The sequence below is a fragment of the Priapulus caudatus genome, unplaced genomic scaffold (assembly GCF_000485595.1).
Source record: "Priapulus caudatus unplaced genomic scaffold, Priapulus_caudatus-5.0.1 Scaffold205, whole genome shotgun sequence".
NCBI lineage: Eukaryota > Metazoa > Priapulida > Priapulimorpha > Priapulimorphida > Priapulidae > Priapulus > Priapulus caudatus.
The window spans coordinates 171,987-187,323 of NW_014577266.1; the positions used below are offsets into that span (position 1 = coordinate 171,987).

At 39.7% G+C, this 15,337-nt stretch overlaps 1 protein-coding gene across 1 annotated transcript in view; it reads left to right on the forward strand.

Moving 5' to 3' along the window:
• The first annotated feature begins 1,100 nt into the window (after positions 1 to 1,100).
• Positions 1,101 to 15,337, forward strand: part of LOC106807267 (protein dispatched homolog 1-like) — a 74,810-nt gene continuing 60,573 nt past the window's right edge. The window contains exons 1-2 of the mRNA XM_014809563.1: positions 1,101 to 1,339; positions 14,910 to 14,988. Of these exons, the coding sequence (XP_014665049.1) occupies positions 14,978 to 14,988 (11 nt within the window). The 5' untranslated portion in view covers positions 1,101 to 1,339; positions 14,910 to 14,977. The remainder of the gene's footprint in view (positions 1,340 to 14,909; positions 14,989 to 15,337) is intronic.

Below are 15,337 nucleotides of genomic sequence, written 5' to 3' on the forward strand. Positions count from 1 at the left end.
GTGCAGATGCTCAATGTGTCGCTAATTGACATGTGATATATTGATATATTGTTTTTAAAGGCAATTCGGCCAATTATGTAATAGTAACATTGCAGTTACGTAGTTTTTATCGTGTTTTAATCACTATCTATTTACTCTTGTTTGATATCGGTGAAAAAGCTCTTAGCTTATGTTAATAATGTTCATTATATACCGATGAAAATAAATTTTACTTGAACTTGAACGGTCACGCACGCCCGCACGCCCATGGAGCGGAATCGTGAATTTTGCAAGATCGTTGTAGACTGTGAGAAACCGACAGACAAACATACTATTAGCGAGCAATAAAACGTGTGCATGCGCAGTAAAACGAGCAGATGCACGTCATCATACATTTAAAGTAAACTGGCCCTGTTATTATAGAAGTGTCGAAGACAGTTGGTTCAAATCTTTCAACTTACACGTATATCAATTGACCGGTAAGTAATCAATACGAATATTTAGAGATTTGCTTAAAAATGTTTTTAACTATGAGAGCACGTTTTCTACTTTCCATTTGTATTTGTATTCACGCATGAAAACGTTAATTTTGCAAAAATTCATTCAAACTTATTAATTGGTCGTCGGAAGGAATGGTCCAATATCAAGAGCTCATGCATAATTAATAGCGTGACATGAGCTCTTGTCCAATATATACCACCCCATGACCTCATGATTCGCATCCGTGTTTTCATGCAGAAAACTACAAATACACCCATTGATTTGATGGCAGAATTAACAAGACTGTTTTCTCTGAATAATCGTGCAGTCGCGACATTCTAATAGTACAATACACGCTGTACGTAAAACGCGGCAACGGGTAAAAAATATATGAATACGTTAAACAAATTTTTATTTCACTAATCTTAACGGCAAATTTTGCTCAGAATATAGTAAAAATTCCAATTTATACAAATATATAATCAAGCTTCTGTGACGAGTTCCTACTCTCTGTTCGTTTTAACTATTCTGAACGTCATGTTGAATCATTAATGCTGTTCAGGTACAACGTCAGCAGCTACAACGTTGCGCGTCATATTCTCGGTTATTGGCGATAGATGTCGCTGTGGCTAGCCTGAGCACCCAGGTGTGTTGACGGCGTTGTTATGATATTCTCCTGTTTTATCTGATTCTGCCACACCTGTCGTCGATCGAAAGACCTGAGTTTAATTGGAGCTCAATTTGATTAGCAACCTACAGCTCTGGTAAGTTCTGCAACAGAAGATGATTACACAATAAAAGGAACGAATTCGTGGAGACGTTAATGCTAGACCGTAGACGGACCAAGTACTGGAGTAGTGGCTACGTGCCGTAACTTGGCGTAAGTATAGAAAACGGCTGTCTTTCAGATACGCTTGTACTTGTAGTTGTAGCTAGTAGAATCACACTGCCACAGTTGTCAGTAATATTATAGGCGTTGCTGCAACACGTAATACAACTACAAGCGAGAAATCGAGAGTAATTAACGCTGTTAATGTTATGGATGTAGACCACCAAGAACCTCCTTTCTAATCGATTAGTATTACTAATAACTAAGGTCATTTTATAATTAAAACGTCTCAACTTGCCCCAAAGGCCCAAGTGCTTGTCATTTTGTACATGCTAAAGGTCGTACTGAATTGGCGTCAGCTGAGTAAATATTATATGACCGACTACAACGAGCTACTAACCTGCCTTCACTGCACTATGCAGTTCAGAGATGGCTCGGTAACTCTAGCAAACAGCTGTCTGACTTTTTTTCACCCATTGATTAGATGCATTCGTGGTCATTTTGTATACCAGGTTCTCAATGTAGGATTGAGCCTGTCCGTTCTTATTCTGTGCTTCCCCATGGCTTAAACTTCGTTAACATACCTATAAAAACACACGCATGTGTTTACATAACAGACTGCAATCTGTTAGTTACGTATGATTTATGATGACTGCATATATGTGTAATACTTTACGGAAACATTAAACACCCAGGTCTTTTTGGACTGTGTGATCAGCAGAAAATGACTTGTTGGTAAGTTTAGTGTGTATAGACGAGAGCTGACAATGCTATAGTGTGCTGTACATATTAAAGAATTTCTTTGAAATCATTGCTCTAAAAGGAAGAATAAAAAATTGCGACGTATAGTCTCACCTAGTAGCACTCATAAGGTCTATGTCCCCCAGGGTACTGCCGGAACGTACCCTGGGTACGGTCCGGTATACCGAAACGTACCCTGGTAACTATTTGATATGGTTAGGGTTAGGGGTATGGAGTAGGCGTAGGCGACTCGTTAGTGGAGTAGGCGAGGTACGGTCCGGCATATTAGATAATACCAGGGTACGTTCCGGTATACCGGACCGGACCGTACCCAGGGTACGTTCCGGCAGTTCCCGGGGGGACATAGACCCTCTCAGCCCTAGTAGCGGATATATTACTGATTACACCAACTTGAAAAACGCTAAGAACTTATGCTGTTATAACATAGAAAATTGGAACTGAACATGCTGTAACACCATGGCATATTTATGTGTAGCGTACGGTACTTCGTTTCTATATTTAAATTGGCTCATATCTCACGCTATCAGCGAGATAGTCCGAGTTCGTAGAAATGGAGGCGGAAATTAAAAAAAGTAATCAAAATTTGAATCATGCATTTTTGGTGAATATAGCTAAGTACGAAGGTTCTAAGCCATGTTAATGTTACTCTAGAACAGGGAATAATTTTCCGCGGTATCGCATCGCAATTCGCGATGTATTTTCAGCGCATTTGGCTACGCATATTTTTTTATGAATCGCAGTTGTGCGATGCAGCCCATGCGAGATGTAAACGGAAACATACAAGTTTACCAATTTTACTTTTATTCTCGGGCTGCTTTGCCGCGTCAATGAAATGCCACGTTACGCCGATTTTATTGATTTGTTACACACCACGGCCAAACGTGACTTTTAAACAATCCTGCACTCCCCCCCCCCCCCGTACATCAATCAATATGCCGCCCCAGGCACGTATACACAGCCACGCTGTGCTGGCGCTGCACGCCTCTCGCGGGCTGCTTTCTTCGGCACCTTTGATAATATAAAGTGAGGATGTCGTGGTCGAGGAGTCGGATAGGCGCCTTCACAATCGTTAGAACTGTATTTCATCAATGTTGGAGATATATAACGTAAGGAACCAACATTTGATTAAAGTTGCTAGACAATTATTTTACCTCGCCAACATGGGCGAGTCAGCTTTAGCTTTCACAGCTCGCACGCCCGACATTATTTTTACTCGACATTGGCGAGCGGGGTTGCCAAGCTCGCACGCTGTTTAAACGCTGCGGCAGCGTGCAGAATCGCTAGTGTGTCCTAGGCTTAAGCTAGCTGTGCCTGTCACAGGCCGACACGAATAACACGCCAAGCATGAACTGCGGTGTAAATTTGCACTGTGATTGTCTGGAAAAAAAATGCTATACCAATTTTATCCAATTGCTATGCAATATTTATTTTGTATAGCACATTTGCTATGCACATTTTTGGCTGGAATTGTTCCCAGAGACAGTTGTTGTGAATGAAGCGATTCGATATCAGAATTCTAGCTTTAATGCTTGACATATTTAATATTCAATTTTCACGTAATATCATTCGATATCAGGTAATTTTACTTAAATTTGACGTCAAATGAAAAATGGTAGCCCTCACCTTTTTAGCTCACCTCTGACATTGTCAAGATGAGCTATTGCCATGGTCTCGTCGTCCGCTCCGTCGCGCGTCTGTCCTTCCGTCAACATTTGCTACGGTCAACGATAACTATTAAAGAATTTCTTTAAAATCTTGCTCTAAAAGGAAGAATAAAAAATAGCGACGTATAGTCTCACCTAGTAGCACTCATAAGGTCTATGTCGCCCTAGGTACTGCCGGAACGTACCCTGGGTATGGTCGCGGTATACGCGAAACGTACCCTGGTAACTATTTGATATGGTTAGGGGTATGGAGTAGGCGTAGCGACTCCCTAGACTCGTTAGTGGAGTAGGCGAGGTACGGTTCGGCATATTACGATAGTACCAGGGTACGTTTTCGTATACCGGACCGTACCCAGGGTACGTTCCGGCAGTACCCGGGTGACATAGACTCTCTCAGCCCTAGTAGCGGATATATTACTGATTACACCAACTTGAAAAACGCTAGAGACTTATGCTGTTATAACATAGAAATTGGAATTGAACATGCCTGTAACACCATGGCATATTTATGTGTAGTCGTACGGTACTTCGTTTCTATAATTTAAATTGGGCTCATATCTCGCGCTATCAGGAGAGTAGTGCCGAGATTCGCAAGAAATGGAGGCGGAAATTAAAACAAGTAATCAAAATTTGAATTGTGGCATGTTTTGGTGAATACAGCTAAGTACGAAGGTTCTAAGCCATGTAATGTTACTCTAGAGTCTAGACAGTTGTTGTGAATCAAGCGATTCGATATCAGAATTCTAGCTTTAATGCTTGACATATTGAATAATTCAATTTTCACGTAATATCATTTGATATCAAAGGTTATTTTACTTAACTTTGACGTCAAAATGAAAAATGGTGCCCTCACCTTTTTAGCTCACCTTGACATTGTCAAGATGAGCTATTGCCATGGGTTGTCGTCCTCCGTCCGTCCGTCTGTCTTCCGTCAACATTTGGCTAGCGGTCAACGAATACTCGGGAACCGTTTCACCCACATGTTTGAAATTGGGTATAGTTGTTACTGCTATGGCAGAGGTTTGAACGTCCTATTTTGGAGGCACGCCAGTTGAACGTACTTTCGGCCACGGCAATTTTTTGGCACAAATTGATTGTCATTAGTCAGTTCAGGTAAACGGATTTTTGCTATTTTGGTATGTGAATGAATAAGGGCCAGGGCTTTTAATATTTAAAAAAAATTTATGCAAATTACTTAGGTTTTGGCAATTATATAGCATATTATATGGACACGCAGATAACAGTCTGTGGTGTCACACTCGTCTGTTCGTTTTTGCAAGATTTCATTGACAATATCTTTAAAGGGACAGCAGGCACTCTAGGATTTTAACTGCATACAACTGTACTTACTGTATAACAAATCGCCCCACACGTATTTGTTTACCAGATACCTAATTTAATGTTATAATTAATTACACATCAACGCTACGAAATTTTAACGGGCGCCATGACACCCGCGACCGTGCGCCACCCCGAAAAGTTGCGTATTTGACAATTTATTTTGGCACGTTATCAGACCGAGGGCTAATCACAAAAGTGCAATTATATTATACCTTATGCTATTTAACCAAACGAATTCATTTTAGGGCAAATTTATCCATATTATAACTGAAACTATATGATGGTTGTTTATAAGAACCACGCCTCGGTCTGTAGCCTTGGCTGGAAAGTGGTTTTGCGCAACTTATCAGATATGGTGGCGCTTTGAATGGCGCCACCGTCGTTGTAATCAAACTGTAGTCGTTTAGTTTTAAACATTTTTTAATAAATATTTCTAATGGTGATTGAATCGTGAAACTTTTTATGTAGCGTAATTTTAACCTAAATTACACTGAAAATAACCCTAGAACGCTAGAGTAAACGATTCCCTTTAATGCAATATTGGTATTTCCTCCCACCCTGCCGATAAAACGTGCTATATTAGAGTAAAGTTTTACAAACATGTCGGAACGGCAGCATAACCTATTTATTTCGAATGCCATCGCTAAGAAACATGCAAAGCGGGTATAGCGCCATCTACCGTCACAATTGTGATTCATTTTGCGTTTATAAATTATATATTGCGATATACAGATGGCAAACGCATGTGCTACTGCTGAAAAACTCATAGGAAGTAAACAATTCCATGCAACCAATTAACCTTTGACAAAAGTTAGTTTATGGGCAGGCGAAACGCCAATTGTCACGTGGGTAAGTATAGCTAAGCTACGTGGAATAAGCGTATCCTCTCAATCTTACACGTTTACAGCATCGGGAGCTTCGCTTTTTGGCAGTGCCTAGAATTGAATATTATAAAAAACTCGTTATTGGGCGATCATTTAGGTGAACGCCATCACTCGCCCACATCTCAGACTTTCACATCTCAAACATTTATTTTACATAAAAAAATTACACATAATTATCAAGAGTATATAATGGCAGTTTCCATAATATCCCCCCTCCTTCGTTTCTATAATGTACGTCGATGAATTGCTCAATTAAAACTGACATCTCTTACTCACTCACTCATTTGTGTCCTTTTTTTGTGGTGAGCTACAGTGTCATTGACACTTTCATTTCATTTGCTAGGCATATTATTAAAGGTGCCCTATAGTATAACGTATGCAAACAATTGATAACACATAACACCAGGAGTCTATCAATATATTGATAGATTCCTGATAACATGTGAAATTATAATTTGGACTACACAATACACATGAGTAGTGTAGCCTTGAAAATGAAACAATAAGAATGAGTAATTAGCAAGCCCATACTTCATGAAAGAAAATTCCAATTAAAAATCAACATCTAGATTCCCAGTTGTAGTTAATGGTGATATAGTAATTGAATTCATATTGGAGACAGCTGCAACATATCTTTGGGAAAATCAGAAGAAGCACATACAAAATACAATTTGTAACTAATTTGCATCCCAGAAATGATGCTACTCAGGCGAAAAGCTAGGAGTAAGTATGATCATAAAAACATTGTGTGTACACATACAGTAAGTTCCACATACAGGAAACTAGGAACACACAGTATCAATATCATTCGATATATCGTACGTGGCTAATTTCACGCTACAGTTATACCCAGCATTGCGATATAACCCGAGGAAATTTGTTTTGACATATGAAATTTTTAAATTCATATACACAAAATGTATTGCTACTAAACTCCGGCTATCAAACAGATTTGCTGTTAGGGCATTTTTCAAAGAAAGGAAAGGGTTTTTATAGCCAGAGAACTTGGCATGATCAATCGCCGACAGCTGCTAACAAGGTGGGTGGACCAGCTTTAAAATGTGCTGCCAGCATGTTAGAAAGCTTCCTACACGAAGAGGAAACCAATGCAGTCTGTGTGTACCTGCAACCAGTACCCTACAACTAGTAATCCGAAATCCATTTTGCTGCCAGTATTATCGTCTTCTACTCTACTTTTATGGATCCTTTACTCTAGGTTCTAGGATTATTTTCCGTTAATTTAGGTTAAAATTACGCTACATAAAAAGTTTCATGGTTCAATCACCATTAAAAATATTTTTAAAACATGTTTTAAAACTAACGACTATAGTTTGATTACAACGACGGTGGCGCCACTCAAAGCGCACGATCTGAAAAGTTGCGCAAAACGACGTTTCAGCCAATTAGGGCTACAGACCGAGGGTGTTTCTTATTTATTAATTTAAAAGCAAAGGGATTGTAATATCTTATAAACGACATAGTTTCAGTTATATTATGGATAAATTTGTCCTAAAATGAACATCGTTCGGTTAAATAGCATTTAGGTATAAATATAATTGCACTTTTGTGATTAGCCCTCAGTCTGTAACGTGAAAAATAAATGGTAAAATGCGCAACTTTTTCAGGGTGACAGCACGGTCGCGGGTGTCAATGGCGTCGTTCAAATTTCGTAGCGTTGATGTATAATTAATTATAATCATTAAATTAGGTATCTGGTAACAAGTACGTGTGGGTATAGACGATTTGTTACACAGTAAGTACCGTTGTATGCAGTAAAATCCTAGAGTGTAGTATCCCTTTAAGTTATATTCGTCTTATATTATATATACAAATCCAATGTGATTTCGATACACAGTAACTGGTATACGGAAGTGAGACTTTGAGAATGACAAAAGGAGATCATAGATACCTTTCAACATAAATGCTATATAAAAGAAGAAGAATGAAGATATATATACTGGCCTATGAAAGTAGCAAACGCCAACATCAGGAAGAAAGCTGACATCTAAACAATCAGCATGTTTTAAAATAAAAAGAAGAAGGTGGAAATGGATTGGCCATGTCATCAGAATGAAGAAAGACAAAAACCTACGCATTGCACTGACTGACATACATGTGCCTTGGAGGGGAAGAGAAAAAGGAGAAGACCAAGGGAAACATGGAGAAGGACAGTGGAGAAAGAAAGGATAACATTAGGGTTTAAAACATGGAACGCTCAGGCCGAAAGAGCTGCCAAAGATAGAGACATTTGATTTCCAGCCCTATTCTTCATGAGGGGAGAAGGAACTACGAGTGCCTTACTGTGTTATATCATTTATTATTCACTAGCATTAATAGTATTGAGGTAGACACAAGTTGGCCTACTTCCTTTGGGCAAAATTTTTTGTAGGTACACAACTTCAATTACATAATGGATGTCAGTTACTCATATTGTAGAATTTCACGTCGCAAATGTTTTCTCTGTGATACGTTACTCATCGCATGTGATGTAACTGTGACTGATTTTACGTTTTTTTGTTGGTTGTAGTTTAGATACTGCAGTGTTGCATTATCAGTTAATAACTTCATTCTCTAAATATCTAACGTGTCTATAAACATGTTCATGATATTGTTTCTATTCAAAGTTTGGCCAGCTTGATGGCACACAGTTTGGTTTAGATGTAATGCTATTTTAAACATATTATTGTATTGGTAATGAGGCATTAAGCAGAATGTATACAACTGATATACACAGTCATGAGTCGTGATTCCAAAATGTTTCCATTGACAATTGTAAATCGTAAGTTTCTTGGAATAATCTACTGACACACAACTGCCAGGAGCATTTGTTCGTTCGTCCGCTCGTCAATAACATGAACTGAACATATATATCTAAATGGCTTGAAGAATGAAGACGTTTGAGCCATAGGGGGTGCAATCCAAAATAACAATGGGAGGTCGAACCTGGGGAGAGACCTCTGACAACATTTTTGGAAGACATGGTCTGAAGGACCGAGTGAACAACCCTTTTGTTCCCATGCTGACCTACCATTTTCAAGATTTTATTTTAAAATGACCACGAAATCTACTTTCTACTCATGTGCAAACCTGTCTGGTGGCATTTTGACCCTCAAAGTACGGAATAAACATTGATGTGTCTACTGTTACAAGAAAACTGGCATTCTTGGGTGTGAAATGCTACAATTTTACTGTTATATTCCAAAAGCAAAACTAAATTGTACAAGGTTTGAGCTGCTTAAAACTGCTAAATCTGGATCTATTGTAGCACAGCAGTCTTGTAGTGGCAAACTAGCGACATCTAGTTGCAGTCACGGCTCTTTAGACATGCTAATTCCCACACTAGCAAATCACAGCCATAGGTTTTCAGTACTCTGTGCTACGTATGTCTGTCGTATAGTTAGTATCGCATATTATCACACGGACATTACATTACTAGTCATAACATACATAATCCTATCCTATCCATGTTTCTATCCTATAAAATCAGGAGAAATGATTCAGATCAGATCCTGATATAATGCTACTAGCGGTAATGTTGTGGTGTGCCGTGCCATGCTGTGCTATGTCATGAAGTCAAGTGGCATACCATAATGCACAGCATAAAACTGTACTATGTCGTGCACAATGCTATAGTTTACTATTAGTTGCGTTTGTTTCGAATGTAACTATCTTCATTCTTATATTTCATGTTACTTGAGGAGCCTTGAGCCAGGAAGAGTCAATTAGCTGTTTGTGGGAAACGAGTGTTTTTGACAGCTGCATGATCCCCCACTGGCACGTGCCTCGCCATCCCTCTAATGCACTTGCACACAATGTGTTTGTTAGCTTTGAGATGAATTAGGATAGTTGCACAGTTAGCAGTGCTGATATTATGGGCTGCACCATCGTGCACAGCGTCCTTCCTGCATTTAACCGCAAGCTAGGTGAGAATAATAAATAATACGATAGCCATACAATAGGTCGATGGCATTGTCAGTGGTCTCTGCTGTTCGATCAAGACATCTCTATAGCTTCAGGAGACAGCGAACTACGGTCAGCATGCTCGGAAAACATGGCCATAAATTGCCATGAACATGCAGCCTGTTAGGGCCTAATCCTGCAGGGGCGGTCGATTGTATGGTGTCAGTGTCGAAGGGCACATTTCAAAAGACAGGCCAATGGAGCCAGTGGAAATTATAGCTGTTCTTGGAGTTTCAATTTTCTGTAGTTCACAACAGTTAGGTATGTACCGTGAGCAGGCAGTATAACAGATATTCAGGCAGACATGTATCCTCTAGTTCTTATATATCTCAGTTGGGAACGTTGTTCCTTTCGTGCTATAGACACTACTGATGGATCTTTCTGGATTTACTTACTTCATCGCTGTTTATTGAACTGTACATGCACTGACGTTGTCATAGGCACACTTGTACAGCTAATTTATACACACGCTGAAATTGCAGTAACATATCACACACTTTTCAACATAAATTCTCTGCACCGTTGTCAATAAAGTGTCTTAAAGAAATTAGGGACTTATATCCCTCTGGATTGTATTGACTTTACTAACATTAACTGCGTCATTTGTCAATGTGTATGTTTCTATGGTACACGTAGGTATGGAAAATAGCAAGAAATGGCAAAATTCGTGGACAGTTTTTTTCAGAAAACAGAAATTTTTGGGGAAATTGTAACATTTACAGACTATAAAAGCAATGTGAACATTTGCATATTTCTTCCCTATAACAGAGTTATTGTCCATTACTGGCTGACGCCACACACACATGAATGCACAACTGAGTTGGTATAATGGCACTTTAGCGAGAACGTTTACTAATAATTAAATAAAAACTACAATATATAATAAAACACGTGCAAGTGGTATTTCATTTACCAATTATGTGAGTATTTTTATCGCAATAAGGTCATTGACATCTGCAGGATATTGAACATAACGCATGAACTGTATACGTACTATTATTGACTACTCTTATGAAAATTTTAAAATTGTTTCGTGTTCTCATTATAAAAACAAGCCCAAGTGCATATAATCGCGAATGGTGGAAGGTCAGGACACACTGCAGCGACAACAACCAACCATAACGTTAGACGATGTTTAAGAAAATTTTAAATGATTTCTGATGTCTGATTTCATCTGCTAGTTACATCAGTGTATCACGTAAAAATAATAAACGTTGTTGTCCGACCATTTGATCTCAGCTTGGTGATTAATGTTAGTGTACTAGTTGCCTACATCTACATACATTTATTATGGCGCCTCCATATATACTGGCTGCAGTTGTTAACTTGTTAGGTCCTCATACGAAATATCCAGTTTGCCTATAATCAAAGTGAAATATGGCTGGCAACATGGCCTTGCTACTAGTTTTCCCATCAGTTTGTAGGACTAGTCTGACGATCGTAAAGAAACTTTAGTTGCATTTTAGAGTATACTGAATCTTCCCCTGCTGGGTGCTCAGCTGGCAGAATTCAAATTGGAACCGATTACTAGCAGTTTGCATGGCGTGACGGTTACACGAATATTCACTGACTAGGCATGCGAAGGTCCGCGTGGTTCTACGTTGCCAACGCTATAGGTTCTATCAAGGTTGAGTAATGCCAAATAATAACGATAACAACAACAATAATAATAATAATCATAAGAAATAACAACAACAATAATGTCCATCCCAGTTATATCAACTTCACAATACATTAGAAATAGAAATCTGTTAAATGCAAAAAATAGTAGTTCCTATGACGCAAACGCGTTTTTGCGCTTGTATTTGCGTGCCGGTGCAACGTGCGTGTTGTTTTCTTTTTTGAGAGCAGTTTTCAGTGTATTTCGTGTATCCGTATTTCGTAATATATTCTGCAAATCGGAGCGGCACTAAATTTAAGAAACTAAGAAGTGGTGAAAAATCGAGACTGGGTACGCGTGTTAGCTGTAGACGTGGCTGAATTGTTTGCATTTTCAATGTACATGTCGTACTCACTGCACCACCATGCCTGTTCAGGGCGGTAGGACGTGCTGCTAAGCCGGAAAGCGTTGCGTATGATTTCTCGATGTGCGATATTATACCTGCATGATTTCGGTGACAAAAATATTACAAAAATACGAGGCGACAAAAATACGAGAGATTACATGCGTAATTTCCAAGATTGGACCACCATGCACAGTTCGATCATATGAGGAAAGTGCGTTTATGATTGAATCGACCAAGTAACGTACTATAATGTGAGTCGAGTCACTATAGTGGTGCGTGGTAGTTGAAGAGGCCTGCTGCAGGCAATGTCATGGAAACGTCGTCTTGGCATTTTGTCTTGGCATTCGTTTCGCTGACGATTGAAGCATCTGACAGCATCTGGTTATCTGCCTCCAGGCTGTTAAGCACGCGCCGTGTAGCCCGGGTTTATTCATGGGAAATCGTGTGATGCCGCAATTAACTGGTAATGTAAGCGGATTCTTGCACAATGGCATGAAAACCAATCTTCGTGACAATTTTGCAATTTTCGACGAATGCGTTTTTCGTTAGCCGGTCTTGCTCTCTTGTCGCGCCTCGAGCGATTGGCAAGCTAAGGTCGACACTGATTAAAAACAAGCGATTGGCCGGCTCTCACTCCGAGGTGCCTGCATGGCCACGCAGCTTATACAAGCAAGCGATTCAATGGTAAAGTACAGGTTCCGGAAATTGGCACAGAATCTCTTCAGCTCGTGGTTTTTTTTTCGAAATTGAAGACGAGGGGAATGTTTGGTCATTACAACGGATGGCGTGCACGTAATGTGCTTCACCTAAGTCAATAATTTCAAAGGTTGTAGCCTAGATGATACATTATTTTGGAAAGGGCAAGACAATAAGGTGTAAGGAGAGAGGAAGTGCTGGAGAATGGGAAAGAAGGGCGGGGATAAAGACAAAGGTGAGAGAGGCGGGGGTGAAAGTAGGGAGAAGGAAAGCATGCATGGAGTAACCTTAGTCTGACTGCTTTTTCAGGGATATGTTGGTTTTCTTTCCTGCTCAATTCCTCAATTCCACGTCGCAGTGTTACTGGATAATTGCAATTCTAGCATTTTTAGCTCACCTTGACATTGTCAAGCTGAGCTATTGCCATGGGTCGTCGTCCGTCGTACGTCCGTCCGTCCGTCAACATTTGGCTACGGTCAACGATAACTCAGGAACCGTTTGACCCACATGTTTGAAATTGGGTATATAGTTGTTACTGCTATGCTCCCATATTAAACGTCCTATTTTGGAGCACACCAGTCGACGTACTTTCGAGCCACGGCAATTTTTTGGAATTGGCAAAAATTTTGGCAAAAATTGGAATTGCCATTAGTCAGTTCAGGTTTAACGGATTTTGCTCATTTTTGGTATGTGAATGAATAAGGGCTAGGGGTTTTGATATTTAAAAAATCTGGTTCGTTTTACAAGATTTCATTGACAATATCTTTAATGCAAAATTCCTGCTATGACCATATTATGATTTATACTATTATTATTATATTATTATTATGATGATATAATGATTTATGCTAAGAAACATCAAAGCGGGTGTAGCGCCTTCTACCGTCACAAATTGTGATTAATTTTGGTTTATAAATTATTTATAATTTATATATAATATTATTTATTATTTTCACATACAAAATTACACATATAATTATCAAGAGTATATAATGGGAGTTCTCCCATATATACTCTTTGTTTCTATAATGTTAGAGGAGCCTGCGTGGCCCAGTGGTAGGCATCGTGCACTGTCCACTGAATGCTGCGAGTTCAAACCCCGGCCGTGGCAGTGAATTTTCTCAAGGTGTAAAAACCTGGCTCTCAACATTGGAGACTGTGAATCTCCCGTGGCTCGGATGACCACGTAAAATCTTCTCGTCTCCAGAAATGCTAGCCATGGGGACGTAAAAGAACCACTGAGGACGCAAAAAAAACTCTGGATGTGACCACCCTCAGTGCCATTGGCTAAAAAAGCTAACTACCTGGCTTTACCTAAGCTAGGTCACACCTCATGGCTAGCTATAGCCCGTTGCCTCGATGCCAAATTTGGATACTGCAACGTACTACAACAGAAACAGAAACAGAAATGTACGTCGATGGTTGCTCAATTAAAACTGACTTCTTCTCAGTCACTCACTCATTTGTGTCCTTTTTTTGTGGTGAGCTACAGTCATTGACACTTTCATTTTATTGCATTACAGTTTCTTACACTATAACCACATTTGTGACCCTGATAACTTTGTATTGCCCCGATGTGTGCCGCAGATCCCTATAAAGCTGTGATGCAGTTTTTGCTTGTATGTGATTACACGCAGACCTATCTTATTGTGGTCAATGTGGTGACAGACATGTTCTAGATAGCGCTCGATCTTATGATAGTTTTTGAACACATTAGCTTATGATCTAATTCGGTCTACTTTCTAAGAATCACAGCATAAAATCTTGCAAGAGAAACGGATGTTAGACTTTAACGTCCTTTTGTCTTTGTCTCTTTCTCCTTCTTGCGTCAATGCGACAGGACGCTATAGCTATAGCGCAGCATATCACTCTGAAATGTCAACAGAGACGCCACCTTCAATATCTATATGTGATCAATTCTTCATATAACTTGAATGCACAGTATTCTTATCATCACAATAACTGCTGGTTAGGAATAACATGTCCTCACACTATAACCTTTGCAATCATTGCGCGCTCTTTGTCTGCGCACAAAAAAATAACAACTAAAAGCGTTCGGGTAATGGTCGGGGTGACCTGGATGTTTCTTATAAAAGGAATGCATCTGTTACACGGCATCATATTGGCCATATTTATACTATATAACTCATATCTACTGTTATCATATAATCTTTGTGTAATATAATAATGATGTATCATGTAGTGAACCTATCGCATGCTTTAATTGCGCACCATCTTCTTTTGTTATACTATGTCTTGCGAAGTGGCAGCTATACCACTTCTATTGACCTTTTCCACCTGGTTACAGGCGTCGTTGCTGCCTTTACAAACGCCGTTCAGGGCAAGTAGGAAAATAATGCGAGGACGTCAGGACCGATGAGCGCGCAGTGAGTGGTTTTCCATGTACTTGCTAACTGTCAGGGCAGTATTTAATGTAGAGAGATAGGGGAGAGATATATAGAGGCAGACAAAGAGAGAAGGGGGGAGATAGAGCGAGCGAGAGGGAGAGAGAGTGTGTATGTGTGCTTGCGTATGGGCGTGCATATATGTGTGACTGAGAGACGAAAGAGAAAGGGATGACAGAAAGAGATGGCTGGATGGACAGACGGACGGACGGATGGCTGGATGGACAGACGGACGGACGGACAGAGGGAGAGAGAGAGAGAGAGAGAGAGAAAGAGACATGCAGAGAGAGAGAGAGAGAGAGAGAGAGATAGAAAGATAGAAAGACAGAGA